This window comes from Odontomachus brunneus, unplaced genomic scaffold (genome assembly GCF_010583005.1).
Source record: "Odontomachus brunneus isolate Ranch 3 - 2012 unplaced genomic scaffold, Obru_v1 Obru_scaffold_040, whole genome shotgun sequence".
NCBI classification, from domain to species: Eukaryota; Metazoa; Arthropoda; class Insecta; order Hymenoptera; family Formicidae; genus Odontomachus; species Odontomachus brunneus.
The window spans coordinates 1685596-1706884 of record NW_022639490.1 but is presented as its reverse complement, the minus strand read 5'-3'; the positions used below and the strand labels follow the sequence as shown (position 1 = coordinate 1706884).

The 21289-nt window shown below is 37.4% G+C and overlaps 2 protein-coding genes across 10 annotated transcripts; one reads left to right on the top strand and one right to left on the bottom strand.

Moving 5' to 3' along the window:
• The first annotated feature begins 16 nt into the window (after positions 1-16).
• Positions 17-3949, top strand: LOC116844227 (tRNA (guanine(10)-N2)-methyltransferase homolog). 5 transcript variants are annotated; one of them, XM_032815466.1, is made up of 9 exons: positions 17-157; positions 582-647; positions 1079-1324; positions 1406-1540; positions 1600-1863; positions 1949-2087; positions 2209-2407; positions 2643-2769; positions 2851-3949. In XM_032815466.1, exons 2-9 carry the CDS (start codon positions 585-587, stop codon positions 3010-3012), a joined length of 1335 nt encoding a protein of 444 aa, XP_032671357.1. In that variant the 5' UTR covers positions 17-157; positions 582-584; the 3' UTR covers positions 3013-3949. The 5 variants fall into 5 exon arrangements, with proteins under 5 accessions (XP_032671357.1, XP_032671358.1, XP_032671360.1 ...); XM_032815467.1 differs by having other exon boundaries at positions 76-206; XM_032815469.1 differs by having other exon boundaries at positions 90-140.
• Positions 1574-19043, bottom strand: LOC116844226 (ER membrane protein complex subunit 2-like). 5 transcript variants are annotated; one of them, XM_032815464.1, is made up of 11 exons: positions 17470-18989; positions 14447-16654; positions 12738-13325; positions 6210-6218; positions 5529-5571; positions 4987-5100; positions 4724-4874; positions 4500-4643; positions 4231-4387; positions 4023-4118; positions 3008-3948 (listed from the first exon to the last, which is right to left on the bottom strand). In XM_032815464.1, the coding sequence occupies exons 1-11, from the start codon at positions 17908-17910 to the stop codon at positions 3775-3777; spliced, it is 4125 nt and encodes a 1374-aa protein (XP_032671355.1). In that variant the 5' UTR covers positions 17911-18989; the 3' UTR covers positions 3008-3774. The 5 variants fall into 5 exon arrangements, with proteins under 5 accessions (XP_032671354.1, XP_032671353.1, XP_032671355.1 ...); XM_032815463.1 differs by lacking the exons at positions 6210-6218; positions 12738-13325; positions 14447-16654; positions 17470-18989 and adding an exon at positions 1574-2059 and having other exon boundaries at positions 3775-3948; positions 5529-5994; XM_032815462.1 differs by lacking the exons at positions 6210-6218; positions 12738-13325; positions 14447-16654; positions 17470-18989 and having other exon boundaries at positions 3003-3230; positions 3775-3948; positions 5529-5993.
• Between the last annotated feature and the right edge of the window lie 2246 nt (positions 19044-21289).

The window sequence follows — 21289 nt, the reverse complement described above, 5'->3', positions numbered from 1 at the left end:
ATATATTTTCGAGAATCAGGGCCCAGGGGCCTGAACTAGTGCAATAAATTAGAGTGAGAAAACATATATTTGTCTCACTTCAATATATTGCATCAGTTCAGTAGTGCAGCTACAAAGAACAGGCCTATAGAAGGAAAACAGTGAGCATCAGAAACAAGTACAAGTTTTTTTTCTATTGAATTGTATAATCATTGGTTGAATATGGTGTACGTGTGTTAGTAAGGTTATGTTTAGTTATTACTTATAATAATAAAGCCATATTTAAGTGTATTAGTAAATATAAGTAGTATCACACACAACAATGAGCAATCGATTGAAAAGATATCTTTTTTGGTTTGCTCATGAACATGTTGACTTTCGATTTCCTGTAAGTGTTTTATTAAATATTTGATGATTGTTGAATAATTCTTTACAATGTGTTATTATATTTACAAACGATTATATTGTTTATACTGCATAATGATGCTTCTTATTCCATATACAATATACATTCTTTAAAAATTATGATAGTCTACAAAATTTTGTATAATAGAAAGATGAATATATGTTATATTCTTATTTTTATATTTATCATATTTTAGGAAATGGAGTCCATATTCAACATGTACAACATTAATTTATGCACAGTAATTAAACCAAAGGAACATGTAAGGAAGTATAAGTATTATTAATTATATTTTCTAATATATATATATGTAATTCTTCTTAGATTACATTTATAATCCTTACAGGAGTAGATCATTTGCAGTTAGGAGCAACTTCTCTATGAGAGGTATTGTTCAATTGTGTTTGATAACAATTTTCTGTTTTATTGCAAAACAGAAATTGTTTGTGGAAGATATTGCATCATATTCACGAAGCTGAAGCGTGCTAAATGTCAAAAAGTTAAATATTGCTACTAAAAACATAAATACTAAAATTTATATCAAATTATATGTTATGTAAATAATATGCAATTTGTATAGGAACATTCAATCTTAACAATAGGCAAAGAAGAGATCTGATGACTACTGAAATATTTTTTTAGTAGAGCAATATTCTATAAATTAAAAAATTAAGTTATTGAATTTTGTTTCAGCCTTATTGGATTCTGGAATTACCCGATGAGAATATAGTACATGAAATTGCCAGTAGAGCAGTTTCATTACGTTTCTGTTTGGAGTTGTGGGCACAAGGGAAACAAACCGAAGATTTACATAATTCTTTAAAGGCTTATTCAGCTGAAAATTCAAAAACTTTTGCCGGAGATAAAAGATCATTTAAAATTATAGTGGAGACTTTCTGTAAACATTTCTCACAAAGTGAAAAAGTAAATAAAATTGAAGTAAGTTCATAGATATTTCAAATTAAATAATTATTATTAGATTAATAATGTGATATAAAATTTGTAATTTCTGGGAAAAAGTCTTTCAGTTACTTACCTCTTGAAGGACCGGTTAAATTAAAAAACCCAGATTACACTTTATACTATATAGAATACTATGGACTTAATCCTAACAATATTCCTGAGAAGCCATATGATTACTTCTTTGGAAGATGGGTAAGTAATTTGATTAAGTGCCATACATTCTTATAGATTTTAATATTATTTTATTATAGATTGCAGACGGTCAACGGGATTTAATTCAAAAGTTATCATTAAAAACTAGAAAATTTATAGGAAATACATCAATGGATCCCCAGCTATCACTGATAATGGCGAATCAGGCGCAAGTTAAAAAAGGAGACCTAGTTTTTGATCCATTTGTAGGGACAGGTTCCTTATTAATTTCTGCATCTCAATTTGGGGGATATACATTTGGAACAGATATCGATTTTATGATGCTTCACGGCCGTACAAGACCTACGCGAATATCACAAAAGGTACTTCTTGCATAGATAAAGTTAAATCGATTTCCTGAATGAGATAAGAATCTTAAGATTGCTAATTATTATTATATAATACTAGGTAAGAGAAAAAGACGAAAATATTGAAGCGAATATGTCTCAATATGGAACAAGCTGTTATTATCTTGACGTTGTGGTGGCAGATTTCTCGTACCCACTTTGGCGGTCAGGCCTACAAATAGATGCCATCATAACGGATCGTAAGTATAGAAATATTATGTAAAATCTTTGACAAAGTAAATTCTACAAAATTCGCGAATGAAACAAAACTCATACTTTATGACATAAACTTGACATCAAGAAGAATATTTCCTTATGCAGCGCCTTATGGTATAAGGGAAGCTGCAGAGCGTATAGGTACCATGAAGTTAAATCCAATGATAGAAGAACATCAAGTAACTTCTCATATTCCTTCTAAAATTGATTATGGACTGAATCAAATATACAAAGACTTATTGTGCTTCTCTGCAAAACATTTGAGGCTTAATGGCAGATTGGTATATTGGTATCCATTGTTTAGGTATATATCTATGATCAGTGTGAAAATATCCAATTAAATATTTAGATATTTAAGGCTCCTGGGGAGTCGCATCATCCATCTCTTTTTAATGACGTCAGAAGCGAAAAAACGCATGCGTTTTTTCGCTTCTGACGTCATTAAAAAGAGATGGATGATGCGACTCCCCAGGAGCCTTAAGAAATGCTTACACAAAAAATACACTGTCCATAAATAAAAGAATATTTACTTATGATAGGGACCAATACATTGAGAATCAGTTACCAGCACATTCCTGCTTAGAGCTGGTAGCCAATTCCGAACAGATATTGAGTAATTATACCAGTCGAAGATTGTTAACTTATAAGAAAGTTAAAGAACCAGAGGTACGTATGCGTACATTTAACGAAAATGTATTTTTTATCGATATAATTATACATCAATGTTTTTCTATTATTTGATAACAGGCAAATGACGAGAGCGTCACTATGAATTTGATTGACTTTCGTGAGAAATATTTTGCGTTACGCGAGGAAACTAGGAAAGAAAAGCGAATGAGGAAAGCCGAAGAAAGAGTGAAAAGACGAAAAGACTGGGAACGTAGTAACAGAGAAACTACTGAAAGATGACTGTAAAGTTTTATTTTGTATAGGAATGGATATTAAATGTCTTTTTTTCAATTGTGTGTATGTGTGCGTGTGTGTACATGTATGTGCGTGTGTCTTCTAAATTATTACTTCTCACAATAAGAAGTTATTTATTAAAATATTATCAGAATCGTGTTCATTCGTGTCATCCAACAGAAAAGTTCCAGTCCCTTGTAAGTTAAGAATTTTTATTAGTACTCCTACAAACACATTTATACAGTTATAGTCTTTCTTGATTTATTTCCTAGCATCCACAATTAAAGAGAATGACGAAAAAATCGCACGAAAATATATATATGCAGAAACAACCACTAATTTTAGTTTAATGGCACATAAAAATCAATAATATATTATTAGACAAAAGTGATAATAATTATAAAATTAACAACGAATTTACATTTATTTTGTAACACAGCAAAATACGAAAATGTGGATGTATATTTAAAAGATAGTTACATATATAGCGCTCACCACATTAACCTGTTACATTATGTATTGATAATTTGGATAAAATTACTGAGGAAATGTATATTATGTAATTAAAGAATAGTGAAGTAATAGGCGATACTTTTGAAATGTGGTCGTGTGATTGGAGTTTGTGGTTTAATTGGACAGATTTAGAAAACATGTGTAAAGTTTCTCGTGCGCGTATGAGTCTTCAGAAATTGTTATTACAACGCCTTTAAACATACGCAGTTACAACATTGAAATAAATATAGAAATTGTTAACGTAAATAATCGTACCTAAGCTTCAAGTTGCAATTGTCCTAATAGACGTTCTACGTTTTTAACATCTTCGTTCAAAACCTTCTTTTCGTATTGTTTCTCGATTTGTTTACTAGCCCACTCGCTCAACTTTATCGCCTCTTTTTTCTTAGATGCGGGACATTTAGGTGACGTCGCGATGTTATTTGTCGTCTGAAATTAAATGGATATTTACCGAAAACGCTTCATTATCATAATATTGAATTATAACGCTATGACGCACTTACCAATAACAAGCCATACAAAGCTCTAATATTATTTGGATTCAATTTTGCAGCTTGGCAAAAATATGCCTTTGCTAGTTCCATGTTATCAAATCCACCCTAAATAAGAGACAAAACTTGGCAACTTATCTACATATTAATCTTACTCCAACAATATTTTTCAATCTATTTAAATGTTTAAATATACTTCAGATAAAAAACTACATGTTACCTGAGAATATTTGATCTCAGCATATCTCTGATAAATTAAATGACTGTGTGGATTGTGCAATATAAGTTCTTCCATGCAGTAAGCTGCTTTGGAATATTCTTGCTCTTGTAAATATAAGTCACACAACTCATGCCAGGCTTCTTGATCACTCATAAATCTACAATTTTATACAATAATATGTTATTGTTGATACATATTTTACAATTATACATGAAAATTTTCAAATATAAGCTACTAATATGTAAACAAATAATATACAGTTTGCTGACCTCTTCAAATATTCTGTAAGCTCTTTGATTGCTTCTGATACACGTCCTCTAGCTTTCAAAATAGCGACGCGACGTTTCCGTGGTGCGGCATTAGTCTCATCTCTTTTTATGATAGAATCTAGGACTTCCAGTGCTTCATCATACCTAAAAAGAATATATTGATGAAAGTACTGTGAAGAATAAAAATTAGATACATATTTAAATATAATTAATGGTATAATTACATTTCTAATGCCTCCAAATGCATGGCGTGATACTTGTGAACTCGTAAACTACCAGGGAATGCACGCATTAGAATCTTAATACAGTATTCTGCTAATGGTATACGGTAACAATCCAATGCTGCTACACATACTTGTTCCAAAACCAGATACTCTATATGTTAAAAGATTAAATAATATACACTTGTGTACAATATAGCTCGATAATATTGTAATCATAGCTTTTTAAGTGTAACAGGACATGTATATACATTGATTGATCATACTTTCATTCCCTAAATAGTCGATTTTGTTTATTAATGTATTTTCCCAGAAATTGACCACATCCCTACTTCGTCGCTCTGAATCTTCTCTCCAAGTTCTCAACAAGTCTCTTGCTTCTATATAACAAAATCATAAAAATTAAAAATCATAATTTTCACATGCAAATATCATTAATTCTAGTAACATAATTACATACAATGATTATGACAGAAGAAATTCTTAAATATTTATTACAATGCAAATACTACAATATTCAATAAAAAATAATTAAATTTAACTTGATCTCCTAACCTCAAGGATCTTATTTTCAACTTGTTGCTTTTTTACAATATGAAGCAACAATTTTCACTATAACATCCTTATTTCGTGTATTAAAATATAAATATAAACAAATTTTCATCAGAACCAACGAGAAAGTCTACTTCTAAAAAATTATTAATGCTCGCCTTCACGTATTGTGAACATTTGAAAGTGATAGTTTCAAAGTTAAACGAGATTGCACACATTAATAAATATTACGTTAATTATCAAACATATAACTCACCTGTCCAAGATATTTTGTCGTAACATCCGGCCATCGTTTCAGCCTCAGAAGACGAAAGGAATTTTGTACAAGTGAACACGCGATAATTGAATTGTGTCGCGCACTACTTATTGAGGTTATACGATGTGGCATGCACTTGGGAAACGAAGTGTAAACATCATCGAACTTTGTATAGAATTTTTGTTTGCTTCCTCATAAAGGCACGAAAATTGTGATTTAAAATTAATTACTATCCGTTGTAGAATCTTTCTCAAAGGTTGCACTGCATATATATATACATATATATAACGTGTTACTTTTCACTTCAATAATACTTGAAGTGACAGTATTTGATAATTATAACAAATGGATAGTGGAGACAAGAAATAACAACAGTAAATTACTTCGTCATGATCATAAAATTTATATATGGCTGTGGTTATGATACAAACTATGATTAGTAAACTCTTTCGAGCACTAGTAAGCACATAAAATAATTCGATTATTCGTAAATTATGCATCGACATATATATTTAACATGTGATCTAGAAAAATTTTAGAGTATTATTTATGCATAAATATGCATCAGTATACTTATGCCCGTATTCATTCATCAGGCCTTATATTTAAAGCCTTCTTAAGTTTATCTTCAGATGCTCTACGGATCATTTTATTGGCTACAAAGCATCTCTGAAAATAAACTAAGAAAGTCTTAAATATAAAGTCTGATTATAAACATGGACATTAAAGATTCGTTTTAAATGCATATTTATTATCTAATATTCAGTGCTTTTTTTCTTTATATATACATATACTTATAATATTTCATTTATCGTACGAGTTTTTGTCGGACGCGTCAATTGGCTGTTAGATAGAGAATTTCAAGGATGTCAGAGGAAAATGTTAGGAACCTTAGATTCTAGTTTCAGATACTTTTAAGTTAAATGTATGCATATCTAGATATGCATACATAGATGCATATCTAGATATGCATACATAGATGCATATCTAGATATTCGTGCATCGTGACTGTTGATTAAAAATTTTAAATCTTTTTTATTATTTAATTTTATACTGTCATTTCTTATGTAAATATATTCATATATAAAAGCTTATTTTTTACATTGTTCTTATATGTATATTCCTTTCATATAATTTTCGTACTATATATTTTTAAAGTCTTGCGAAATATATTTTTTTAATGTATTGCTTTGTTCATTACACATTTTTAAGGACCAATTCAATAACTTTTTAAAAATAATAATTTTCTATATTATAAGAAAAATAATTATATTATCACTCGTGCGTTCTCTTGACCCTTAGCTTCAATTTAAAATTACTCTTTATGCTACAAGTACATAGGGTATTGGTGTATAACATAATAAAAAATGAAAAAATGAACTTATTTAAAAACGTACCTCAATACATAAATTTTATTAAGGTATACATAAGTTGATTTATTGTTTTTTTTTATGATAATATTATCTTACCTTTATCTGCATATAGCATAGATCGAGTTTCATACGATACTCAATTGCCAAATCAATTCATTGGCCCTATTATAAAATAGAACTGATGTACATATTTACATTATTTACAGTAGCATTCGTTAAGAATACGTATGTCGTTTAACTAAACAATTGCACATTTGGACGTCGATGTTGGTTGCAGGTGGGCTTCTGAAGCTACCTGGAAATTCCATCACATATCTCTCCCCAAATCGTCTTTAAAACGAGTAAATTTGACAGATGAACGAAGGAGTCAATTAGCGAAAACATTAATACATTTCTACCTCATATGTGGTATACAGATTATTGAAAAAGAAATAATTTAACCCTTTGTGCTTGAACAAGTGTTCACATGCGAATACTGTGTGCAAATTTGTAATATTCCAAATATACATAGAATATACACAGGTTGCTCGAAAACGTGCAAATGATATCTTGTAAATTTATACTTACATAGATTTGATGAATTTAACATTGATATTTCTTAATAAAAATTTTAAAAGACAGTTTATCTCCTATTATTTTTTTTTTTAATTTAAACATCAGATATATTAACATTTGAAGAGAATTAAAATTCATTTTGAGTTGAATAAACAATTAAATAAATAACATTTCATTATTTAATCGCATCTTTAAAACATCGATTTTTGAAAATTTTCTTGTTTCTAAATACACAGGAAATAAAATAAAAAATCTGAAATTTGACAAATCAAGCTGAAATTAAAATATTATCCACGTCTATGCTGAGACACTCTGTGTATAATATTACATTTTATATTGCAAAGAATGAAGTTTAGTTTCGAATATTCTGGCTTTCTTTTAATTATCCCTATCCAGTATAGACTAGAGCTGCAAGAAGTTAGAAATTACAAATCCTTCCATACAAAGTTATTCATACAATATTAAATCTGTCCCCTATCGTAGTCTTAATGCACAGTTCTGTCACGAATGGAATCTTGCGACGAAAAAAAACTAAATTCATTTACTGTCAATCACACTTTCACTTCCACTTCCACACTGCTCAAATATATTTTAACGACATCCTATATCTACTTTAATGATTCGCTTATTAACATTACACAGACAGACATTACATTCTTTCCGTATTTTATCACATTCATATTCGCACTTGTTCTCAATGTGTGATTGTTCATATCGGTGCACAGTCTATATTTTCTAGAACTAGCGAGACAATTCTCTGTCCAAATTTAATATGTATGCGTGTCCACAACATTTTGTAATATTATTTTTTTCAATTACCTCCTTATTTTAATCGCCAACAAGTTGTAATCTTAAGTGAGCAGTGTTCAATAATTCGCAAGAATAACAAAAGTAAAAATATTTGCATTCTCACTACGAGAGGTATCCAACGAGAAAACGTCGGATAACAATCATTTTCGAGTACAAAGGGTTAATGTCTTTCGAACGAGCTCCAGCGTAGCGCACGTAAATATTCAAATTGTTGCACACTGTCGTGTAAACTTTCAGCTATGTTGACACCTTCAAATTTAAATTGTCATTTAAATAGTCACGAGTGGACTCTTACGAGTTTCCACCTTTTTTAATCTATATTCACTTTTTTCATTGGTCTTTTAAGATTAATAAATAGAACTCGTTTTAGCACACGATTTGCAGAAAATCAATCAAACGTTCAGTGATATCTACGACAACCAATACACATATTCAGACAGCTTTATGTCCTCTATCTTCCACATTGCTCCCTTGCATAAAAAAATAACAAAGTTAAACGCCGAATAAGAGTTTTAAATTTCAATCACTGGTTTTTTGCGTCTTCAAGCATTGAAATATCTTTCGATTTTCGTGCATTCACATGTATTTGCTTTAAATCATCAATATCATGTATGTATAATACACGATACCGATAATTAAAGCGAATCATCGTGCAACGATATCAGCGACATTAAATTAAAATGCTGATACAAAAGTAACCATTTTGATTTATATATTAGAGAGCAATATACGAAGAACCAACACCGATCAGTCTTGGAATTATATATAGTAACCAATAAAAAATACGGCCTTACATAATTGTAAAATATATAAATATAGAAGAATAACAACTAAGATTCGTAACTATTGCGTGATAGTCGGTAGTGATAATATTAGTTTTAATAGGCCCTTTTGCGTAGAAAATTGAACGCAATTTAAATACGAGCCGTTCCACACTTACTATATTGGGCAACAATGCGCGATCTTGCAAACATGCACACTTCACGTAAAGATATAGATATCGTAAAAAAAGAAATTTTTTTACAACCATCGACACGTAAAAGTGCTTCATACTTCTGTAAATATTAATGGATCGATTTATAATACCTTTACATAATAATTAATTACTATTTAGTTGGCAAACGTGTTTCAATTGCGTAGCCCTTCCTTCGCAGGAACTACTTTGTCATTGAGACGATATATTAGTTAATTTTCATTAAGAATTTCATTATCTTAACTAATTAAAGTCTCAAGTCACTGGACCTACATAGTAATTATTTCGAAGAAAATAAAATTATAATATATGTAGCACATAACACAGTATAATAAAATTCCAACCCGGTATAATCCGAAGTCATACATTGTAAACAACAATTCACTTAAATTATTTCGTCAACCAAATCACATTTTAGTGCAATGTAAATAAATTGAGACTTAATATACAAATTTAAATGTATCATTTCGGTGCAAAGAAATGTCGAAATATTAGTTTTTAAAGTTATAAATCTTTTAGACGTTAATTGTTAACAAAAAATTGTTACAACAGTAGAAATTCAATAACGATATAATAAATAAAAACAAAAAATAAAAAAAAAATAAAAAGAAAAAGAAATTTTTGATAAGATGAAATGTCCTCCTTCTGTGTCACTCCTTCTGTGTTGGAAGAATGATATATACGTTCAAATACGAATCGCATGTACGTTATTGCAATTTATACAAAATGAATTTATACAAATTCACCGAAACATTCTGGTACAAAAAATCAATGTTCACGGATTCACGAATGTTGATTTGCTCGATAAAAACTTTCCCTCAATCGTTCAGTAGTAATTTCATTCGAAAAGACAGACGATGATATGAAGTGTAACAATTTCTTATTTTATGTACTTGAGCGTTCGTCGTGTAATCCTCGATTAATGTGAATGATTTCGTACATGGTAACATTTATAAAGTTGCGCATGGAATGCGTGCGTGATGACAAATATGATTTTGTTGACTGTGAAGGCTACATTTTTTCGTAAACGCTTCCATGCATGCACCAATGAACGATCAAATTTTTATATCGGGGCCGATATAAATACGCCCCAAAATAAGCGTAAATATCACATTATCGTATCGTAACCAACGTTCGATGCTTCACACGTATGCGTATAGCACGTTTTCTCTTTTATACGTTTCAATTAATACGATAACTTGCTCCTTGCTATTGAAATAATATTATTATTATTATTTCAATGTCAACTTGTGAATCGATACATTGATTACGCTGCTACAATTTCACAAATGTTATTAACATTTACGAAATCATTTATACGATCGAAGGTCGTGTGACGAGCGCTTTGTACTAACACAAATGTCCAGTATAAGAGACTCTCATTAAAATTAAAAGAACTCACAAGAAATGTTACACACGACAAACAGTTATAGCGTTTCACACGATATATTAAACGATAATAACAATATCCAAATTCTATATAATACACGCAACAGAGCATAATTAAAAAATGCAGTGATCTTCGACGACGAGGGAAACCTTTACTCGAGATCGTCGACACACAATAAAAATTGCATACAATTTGTTCAAATCACACAAACGACTAGTTAATATAATGTTACCGGATTACGTTTACGCATAGCAAATTGATAATGCTCGAAGTGCTGCTATCTGTAAGACACTTTCGGGTATATAAAAGATTTCTATGTGGCTTCAGGATAATAATATTAAAAACGTCGTAATGCGTGTGTATGTAACATAATAATCGTGGAAAATCGAATAAAAATCTAAACAGTAGACCCAGCGCTTCAGACTCAGCACACGGATACCGTTACAGTGACTTAATTCTTTCATTGTTATCAGCGCGTACACGCGCTATTACGTTCTCCCTACCCCTGATGAATGCATGTATGTACGTGTACGTGTATGTGTGTGTACGGTACTTCAATTGAAAGCTGCATTCGATTACATCGACGGCCAGTTGCGCTACCTATTTAGCGCTAATCTTAACTAAATTTTGTTTCCCGTTTCCGTAATTATGCCTACGATTCTCGAACAGGAACAAAGATCGCGCCAACGAATCAGCGGATCTCTCTCCGTGCAATTCAGGCTGGATCGAGTTACCACTTAAAGAGAGGGATCGACAATCGGACTTACGACCTCCGCGATTTCAGTTTTCTTTTTCCCCCCTCCCTCCTTCCTCTTTCCAACTAAATTCGACGAGATCACGGAATGCCGATCTCGACCGTACCCGATATATACCAAGGGAAAACATTCTATCCAGTCCTGAATATCCGCTATCGCTGTAAGTACAGCGCGAGGCTGCGCCGAGTCCGACGTCTTGAGCTACGTAAAGAAGAAAACAAGGGAAGAGGTTCGTACGAACGAACGCACGACGAAGAGTCCTAATGTCCCGCCTTAGTTTTCGGTATTTACAGGCTCGCGCGCGTGGTGAATTCTAACGTGCTTGTTATGATTGGACTTGGTGCCGCTGGTCTTGCCGCAGATGTGACACGTGTACGGCCGCGCACCCGAGTGCACGCGCAGGTGCTCCTTAAGATAGTACGAGCGGTGGAAGGTCTTGTTGCATACGTCGCACGTGTACGCCTTGTTCTCCTCGTGCTCCTTCACGTGCCGCAGGCAGTTGTATTTGCGTATGAACTGGGCGCCGCAATAGTTGCACGTGTACGGCCGCACGTTGCGGTGGGAATTCATGTGCGCCGTGTAGTCGCTGTGACGGTAGAACGCGGCGCTACACTGATTACACTTGAACGGTTTGGTGCTGCGCGCCGCGTGGGTCCACTTGTGCAACTGCAGGTTCCACTTAGTGCTGAACGCCTTGGAGCATACCTGACACTCGTACGGCCGCTCGCCGTTGTGCACGCGCATATGCACCGCCAGCGACGAGCGCAGGTAGATACACTTACATATCGGACACTCGACGTTCTCGCTCTCGCGATGGGCATCGGGCACGAATCGGCGATTGTGGGCGCGGCGCATGTGACGCGTGAGGCTGGCCATGTGAATGAATCTCTCGTTGCAGTACGTGCACGCCTTCGGCTTCTCGTCGTGCGTCTCTTTGTGCCAAGCCAGCTTCTTCTTCGTGTGGAACACCTCGCCGCAATGGCATATGTAGTCCTTGAGCTTCTTCTTGATGTTGAGATGATGCCGATTCTTGTGTTGCGTTAAATTCGAATATCTACGGAAAGTCTCGTTGCACAGACTACACTTGACCGGGGCGTTGCCGGTGTGGCCGTTGGTGTGCTCGTCCAGCTTCTGCTTGGTCAGGAACGCTTTGTCGCACACGGTGCAGGGGAACGGCTTGATGCCGAGGTGACGCTTCATGTGGAGTTTGAAATTTTGCTTTCTGTAGAAGTACTTGCCGCACTGACTGCACTCCAGCGGGTGAATCTTCAGGTGGGCGTTGAATAGGAACACCGTCGGGAACTCCTCGCTGCATATCTGGCACTTAGCGTTCTCGCGAATCCGCTTGTTCACCTCGGCGATGTGCATGCGCTTGTGGTGCACTTGCAAGGACTTCTCGCTGTTGAATCGCTGACTGCATATCGCGCACGTCACCTCGATGGTCGACGGTATCGCCAGATTGTCGATCTTCTGATCACCGCCTTCCGCCTTGGTCAGGTCCGACGGCTGCGGCGGCTGAAGCTGATGCAGAAGTGGTTGCTGCTGATGGTACATCTGCTGCACGTGCAGACCCGGCACGAATATGTCGTCGAACACGTTCATTCGATTGTCGAGCAACTTGATGTCCTTCACCTCCGGCGGATCCAACTGATCCCTACTGCTGCTGGGCACCGCTCCCTTGTGCACCGTGGTGCTGTGAACTCTGCGCTCCTTGGGACAATCGAATACTTCGCTACAATGATAACACTTGAACGTCCGTTTTGTCGGTGTCTTCCGGTCCCGGTCCAGAAACAGGCTTGACGTGAAGTGCGTGGCCAACGATCTGCTATCCAACAGCGGTCCGCTGATCTCATTATCGGATCCTTCAGATTCTTCCCAGCTTTCTCGTGCCAGCAGATCGTAGGAAGTAGACATACGCGAAGATTCTTGACCCATGTACAACTATGGAGTAAACATATTATGTAGGAATGAACACACATGATTTCAGATAATTACATGACAATTCCTACTCGTATCATTGTATAATGTTCAGCTTGCAATTTATATTTTGAATATGCAAACTACGACGAGAGATACAGTTGTACTGACATGTACCAGCATTTATTTTATTACTGTTCAATTTGTACAACTTACCTCGCACTTATTAAGCGTATTTCTAATAAATAATCCCATTTGTTTACACATGTCCGATAATATCATTTTATGTAATGACAAAACAATTTCTCTCTTTCTTATCGGACGCATGCAAGTTTATCGATATTACCATTACATAATAATTATACAACAATTATCATATACAAAAGAAGAGAGATACAACAATTGTGTACAATAATATAAATACTACTAAAAATTACTAAAATATAAAAATTCAAATTTTATAATAATGACAATGCATAATGCTAATAGATGCAAAATGCTACAGAGATATAAAAGAAACATTTATAAATAGATCAAGCTTGAATATTTTTGCTTAGAAAACCAAAGATATAATAATAATAAATAAAAATAATTAAAAGAAAAACCTTACTACACATTTCTAAATATTTATGTAATATTGTTCTTAATAAAAATTATCCAGTTTATACGCAGAATACAATATGCGATCTGCAAATTGTAAAAAAAAACTGAAGCTGAAACAAATTTTTATGAAAAAATTGCATTATTTTACAAGCATTATAAATTATGTACATTTTTTGTATTATAAAATAGTAATTATCATATTTTTCAAACTACATGTAAATTTATATTAACAGAAAAATCTGTAAATGTATTTACTAGTTAAAATATGTAAAACTTCATACATATTTGATTTAAAACATTCCAGAAAAAGCATAGAACTAACATAACACATATAGTGTGTACGTTTGTATGTATGTATATTTACGTGCGCGCGTGGTTCATAGCTAAAAAAATGAAAAACTATATAAACATGCAGATAAAAAAGATAAAAGAAAAATAGAAAATAACTATTGTTAAAAATTCCCAAAAATTAAAGTTATGAATTTTATGTAATTAGAAATTCCATGGAAACATTACAAGAGGAAATGTCGGCATTAACAAACCTGCCATGCGGACTGTTCTGTACACCCGTTGCTCTCTTGTTCCGATAATTCGCCTCTGGGCGGCATGGTCTCGTCAGCTCGCATGTTAATACTCTTGACTTCCTCATCGATACCTATCGCACCCTCACTACTCGCCATGGACTGCTGGCTGGTCGCACTCACCGCTTTCTGGGACGAATCACTTATAAATGTACTAGGAACTATTATCTGTAGTCCTTCGAATTCGAAAACATTCATCGGCCCGGCGTGAGCATCCTCGTTTATGTTAAGCAGTTCCATCGGTTGCTTCGGCATCAATGACTTGGTGGTGGAGTGAAAGCTCTTGGACTCGGCGCTGGTTGTGGGATGAATCGACTCGGACAGATTTAACAGGCTGTGTGTCTTGGAGCTGGTCATAGAATACGACTCGTGGTGCGTTAAAACGGGCTGTTGCTGCTGCTGTTGCTGCTGCGGCGGCGGCGGCGAATGATTCACAGAGAACGAACTGACGTGCTCGGTTATCACCGATTGATGATGGTATACGTAACTCGACTCCTGGAGCTTCTCGGCATTCTCACACACCGTGTCCATCGCTTGCTGCTGATGATGATCAGTCTTAATTTTCTCCTCGACCTGAGAACAGTCAATTGGATCTTTCTCTACGATATTATGACCTACCCCGCTGTTACTGTCCTCGTCATGGCTCAAGCTATCACTGTCCACGTGACAGAAGGACTGCACGGATACGGGTGAACAGGGCTTGCTGAGATCCGTCCTAACCCTTAACACAGATATACCACTGATCGCAGACAACGGCGTGTGCGATCTCACGCATTCCGTGTTATTGCCGTATCGCGCGAAAGGCGTGTGCGGACTGGGAATCGCCTCGATCTCCATGTCCGCCTCGTCCAAGTTCTCCTCGTCGTCGACTTTGTCGTCCACATCCACGTCTTCGTCGTTGTCGTCGTTGTTATCGTGCTCTCGGAAATACAGAGTGAGATTGTCGCACGAGCCGACTCGCCGACGTTCGAAGTAGGATCCGTAACGCGAGGAGCTGATGGTGTCTTCCCTAAAAGCGGACTCCTTCCTCATGAAGGGAGACGGAGGCGCTGATCTGACATGCCTGTGCCGGTACCAGTAAGTTCTTTCCAGTTCATGATCCACGTACTCGTTCGGGCACTCGGGGGTGTCGTTCTCCTGCATGTCAGGCAATATATGATCGTTTTCATGACAACCGAGAGTCGTCATCACCGTGTCGTGAATCACACTTTCCACTCGGTCCAACGTAGGTTCCTCCTTTTCGTTCATTCTCTCTTCTTCCTCATTCTTTTGGTCGTCTTCTCTCCGCGAAGCGTCATTCAACTCAGTTTCCATTATGGTGATCAAAAGATTTTCCAACTGCTCCACCTCGGGTTGACGAACAGGCTCCTTCGTTTCGTTCACTGGCGTCTTCCGCGGCGACGCAACGTCGTCGTCGTCGGGAGCGTTGCAGCTCACGACTCCCCCGTCGCCCGCAGCTTCCTCCACGTCACGCTCGCAAGCCATAGGATCGACCGCGTCGTCCGGCGACGCGTCGTTTTCCTTGTCGTCACTCACGTACTCCTCCACCGTGACCTGCCGCGCGAACTGTTGCGTCTCTGATTGCTCATACGCCGCGGGTTCGCACGGCAGCTCCACGGCCACGTCAATTATCGGCTCCTCCTCGTCGTCCTCCTGCATATCCGGTAATACCATCTCTACCTTATCGTCCGCGGCGCTATTGCTCATTGAGCAAGTGATCGCGATGGATCTAGGAATGCTATTGTACTCGTGCTGCGCGGCGTCCTCACCGGCGACCGTGGAACTTTGCGTCTGCTGCACCACTCTATGCTGTTCCACGTGCAGCGCGTCGTCATCGACTTGCTCGCGTTCTACAGCCACCACGTCCTCACTTTGCAGTAGAGGCGACGCCGGTGGGTTCCCGGCCGGCAACACTTGTCCAGCCTCGTGCTCGGATAGGATTTCAGGCAGAATCTGCTTCGGCTCGGGACTGTTCATAGGAACTGTCAAGGTCGTCCTCACGTTGTTCTCCGCGCTCATGTTGGCCACTGGTCGCATTCTCGTCGCGCCAGGTATAGTCGTGACCGGTGAGATCATCTGGACGGTGGGTATCTGTTGCTGCTGGTACATACTGTACGGACTGTACAGCATTTGCATCATCTGGTTAGTCTGGGGCGCCATCGCGTACGCCTGTGATTAGAGATATAAGATTACCGTCAGATACCGAAATGACGGTTACTCAAGGTAAAATTACGGCAAGATGATAATTTATTGGTAATTTTGATAAAATTGTCTTTTGTCATTTCATGCACGAATAAGCTGTACTCATGTTTCCCACACTATTGCACTAATCCAAGATAAAAAACAATATTCTTCTTATATATATCTCAAATTATCTACTATCTGATAATATATCAATACAAATATAATATATCTAATAATCTCTGAAATATCTTTCAGATGAAAGAAAGGAAACTATTTATAATTCTTCTAAAGATACTAAAAAATCTCCATTTCTATACTATTGTACTTAAATACTACTAAAAATTTTCAATTATATGCCAAAACAGCAAAATAAGTCTAGTTGCTATAACAGCAAAATAATAAGTAAAAATGCTATAAACTTATAAGGTATGACAGTATAAAAGAAAAATATTATAACTGTACTACACTTGCCACATCTTCTGTTTTAAAAATCCTAACAAAGAAAATTTAAGTTTCTCTAATTGCTACATATCTAGTTTCTGTAATAATTACTGTGCTATACATAGCTACAAAACTATACACAGTTATCAATATACAGTATTAAAATATTTTATGGAAAATATGAATTAAATAAAATGTTTTGCTCATCTTAATGACTAAATGCTACTCTACAGCTTTATATGAAAATTGTTTTATTTCTATATTGTTTTCAATTTTATCAGCTTTCCAAAATTACCAGGTAATTTACCGTAATCTACCGAGTATATCATCAACAGATTGGATCAAATTTTCATCTCTACCTGCGGTATCATCATGGTCCCGTTGTTCACAAATTGCTGATAGCTGAACGAGGTGAACTGCGGTGGCATCATTGTGCTTATAGGTGGGCACTCGAAGATAGGTCCTATGGGATACGGAGAGTGAGCAGGGATATGTGCATTTGGTGATACCTGGGACGATGCCTGAGGTGTCTGTATGGGAGCAGAGGTCTGAGGAGTAGTCTGTGTCAGTGGTACTAATGGCGGTGCTGGCACTGTCGATGGAGTCTGTTGTTGATGTGATTGTTGATGTTGCTGTGATTGCAACGAGGAGGAACTAGCCTTAATAAGAGCATCTATCACTTGTTCCTTGGGATGGGTGTCCAGGTGCTTCTGCAGGCTGATGCCTTCGCGTAGATACAGGGTGCACACGGGACAAGCCACGGCCCCGAGAACGGGCGCCACCGCGCCGTTCAGATCCATCCTGGACGCTCACCGGTTGCTTCGACAAAACACGTCGGTTGGTGTAACAAGCTGGCAGCTTACGGAAGGACCCGTTCTATACCGAGCCGACCCAACGACCAAACGGACGGTCCTGCACACCAGGTATCCGCTCTCCGTCCCCGCTCTCGCCCGATCCAGTCCAACGCTCTCTGCCGATCTGCGCGATTCTGCAGCGCAATCGCGTCGCAACCGCGTCGCGCGTCTCAGTCTTCGCCGTGCGTGTCGGCCACGACGATCTACGGTCTTCGGCCGCTCCTCTCTGCGTGTGACGCGTGACGTGAAACGGGGAAATAATCGCGCCGGGGCGACCCTCGCGTCACATCTCGTCGCTTATCGGGCACGAGGCGGGCACGCACGCACACGGCACAGCCGCCGACCTACCAGCGGACTGCTGTGCCCCAAAAATATCGACGTCCATGGCTGCCCCGTAACACGCCTGACGGCCGTAACGACGCGACGGTGTGTGCGCTGCCAATGCGGAGCCAGCGGCACAACACACAGCGGCGACACTACGCTCGCCGCTGCCGCCGCCACCGCCAGCGACAGACAAATCGATATCCTGTTAAATCGCCAGCCAGCCAGCCAGCCAGCCAGTCAGCCAGCCAGCCTGCCACCCCAGCCTGCGCTTATTAAATTACACCTGCACGCGGCACGCGGCACAATGCGCACACAGAACACACAAATCGCGTACGGGACACGCGCGCGCGCGCGCGCGAGCGAGAGCGACCACCGCGGGACACGACACACTCGCACGCACACGGCTCGGCCCTGCCTCGCGCGCGACGATTATCAAAACGGCATGTTCCTCCTCCGTCCCGGTCACGGCCCCAAAAACACAACAGAAAACAGCGACGTGCGATGCGGATTCCGCCTGGGAAAACGGGAGCAACAAGAGCTACACCGAACGACGGCGAGCGCAGCGCCCTCGCCTGCCATTCGCGGCAGGCCCTCTACATCCGAGCGATTACAAACACCTGTTTCTCTCTCTCTTGCCGCTCCTCTTTATACCGACTGGTCCCCGACGGATCCCCCGTCATTTTTCTGCCCAAGACTTTACGCGTGCCGATCGTCTTGTCAAATTTGAGAGGTTAGTTCTGACTGGTTTGTCTCTTGGCTTGACGAGTGCGCCACCTAGTGACAAACGCGTCATCTAACGATGAACGCGCCACCTAACGATGATTAGACGGGCTGTGGCAAAAAAGTGCATCAATCATAATTTTTTTCATGAACTCGATTTTATTTATGCCCGTTTATCAGGTTATGAATTAAAGGTTACAATCGAACCAATAAAGGTTACTTTTCAGTAAAGAGACACAAACAGAATGTCAAACAGTGGAATTCTGTGTAAAGTCAGCAGCACACGGTGCTTGTTTCGTGCTGGTTGTTTGTTAAATGGAAATATTCTGTTCTGATTGGTGCATTTCTATCCATCTTCAGAAATGTACCAATTAGAATAGAGTATTTTCATCCAGTAAGCAAACCAATACGAAAACAAGCATCATATGCCGCTAACTTAAGTCCGGTCTACAAAAGATGTAGTAAACCTTAAATTCCGATCTACAATAGGTGTAGTAAGTTTGAAACCGTAAGAAATTGACTAATCACAGTCGAATTATACAGGAATAATCAATTGCGATTGGTTAATTTCTTACAGCTTAAAGCTTACTACACCTATTGTAGATCGGGACTTATGTGTCGTCTCTAATGGGTTGGTTTATATCGTGCACTTGATACGCATACTAAATAGTAACTTTCTATTAGATAATCTTAATATCAATGATATATATAAACAACGGTATATTAAGCTAGTATAATACTTATCAACAAGACGTATTGTATTGATTGAATGTGTTGGCATTGATATGCATTATTGATATTAAGATTATCTAATAGAAAGTTACTATTTAGTACGCGTATCAAGTACGCGTAAACTAAAGCGTCTTCTACAATGGCAGTAGGAGTAGTAGTAAGAAATAAGCAGTAAGCAAATTGACCAATTCCATTCTTACGTTTCAAAAATAATCGATTGTGATTGGTCTATTTACTTACTGCTTATTTCTTACTACTACTCCTACTGCCATTGTAGAAGACGCTTAAGCCATTAGGTGTTTTCCAGTTGCAATATCCCTAGACACTTATGCATACGGCGACACAAATTTCGGTTGCGTTCTGTTTTACACATTATACGCGCATTCCCTACAATATACGTAACGTGAACTGTAGATAAATGCGCGCATATACATGAAACGGAACGCGGCTTTATTCCAGTTGTCATAATCATGGACACAATACTACACATCCGTATTCAACTCGAGGGCTACTAGTCGTTTGTGTAAACTAGTGTTTTTTAGTGACAATTAAAGTTAATAAGCTTGAAAAGAAGTTGGCATTTGCGACGTCAAGTGTATAATATCTTATTTATTGAAGATAGAAAAAGAATGGACAACAAAATATCAAGGCACGAGCATAGTGTTGAAAAGTAATCATAACCCTACTCGACATACGTACACATTAGTACACTTTGTTCCAATCAAATCGTGCACAACGTTACACTTTGTGCATTCTGTGTACGTATGTGTCAAGATATGTTAAGCAATTGGAAAGCACCCATTAGTTGCAAGTCGACTGCAACTCTTGTTGTGACAGCTAATCAAAAGCATCAATAGCACTATTGATGCTTTTGATTGGCTGTCGCAGTAAGAATTGCGATCGGCTTGCAATTAATGTAGAACGACCTTTATATAGAACGATCTTAACGGATCGCGATCTTAAACCAGTTCTATATTAGTTGCAAATCGCAAGATCGTAAGAAAATTTACCAATCACAGTCGATCGTTCTTCTGAACGATCAAAGAAAAACTGACTATGATTAGTCAATTTTCTTGCGGCCTTGAGATTTGCAACTTATGTAGAACAACTCTTAATCAATTAAAATAAAGAAAAGCGACCTCAAGTTTAGTAAACCTTGCTCTGATTGATTAAGGGTGCATTCCAACAACCGCTATAAATACTACGCAGCGTTTCTCTCTCTTGTTCTATTCCTCGGATTCGAATGAAGAAAGAGAAAGAAGTAAAAACGCTACAAAGCATTTGCAGCGCCTGCTGGACCGTACCCTAAATTTCAATCCAATCCTAATTCATAGTGTGATACGACTTTTAAGTCATTTTCTGGTCAGAAACACTGTGTTACATAGAACCATTTTATTGGCTACACATTATATAAGATATCTTCTAAGATAATAAGTAGCCAATAAAATAGCTTTGTATAACACATATTAAAAAACCACCACAGATTTGTAGTATTAGCAGTGAATATTTAGGTTACTAACTTCACTAGAAAAATGTTCAAGCTTCATTC

Excerpts from the sequence above, each read along its gene's own strand:
- LOC116844227 (XM_032815465.1), top strand. The coding sequence starts at position 302 with ATGAGCAATCGATTGAAAAGATATCTTTTTTGGTTTGCTCATGAACAT. Across the intron at positions 648-1,078 it reads TAATTAAACCAAAGGAACAT|CCTTATTGGATTCTGGAATT; the intron begins GTAAGGAAGTAT and ends ATTTTGTTTCAG. Across the intron at positions 2,088-2,208 it reads AGATGCCATCATAACGGATC|CGCCTTATGGTATAAGGGAA; the intron begins GTAAGTATAGAA and ends TTCCTTATGCAG.
- LOC116844226 (XM_032815460.1), bottom strand. The coding sequence starts at position 17,910 with ATGGATCTGAACGGCGCGGTGGCGCCCGTTCTCGGGGCCGTGGCTTGT. Across the intron at positions 16,655-17,469 it reads GGACCATGATGATACCGCAG|GCGTACGCGATGGCGCCCCA; the intron begins GTAGAGATGAAA and ends CTCTAATCACAG. Across the intron at positions 13,326-14,446 it reads CAGAACAGTCCGCATGGCAG|TTGTACATGGGTCAAGAATC; the intron begins GTTTGTTAATGC and ends TTTACTCCATAG.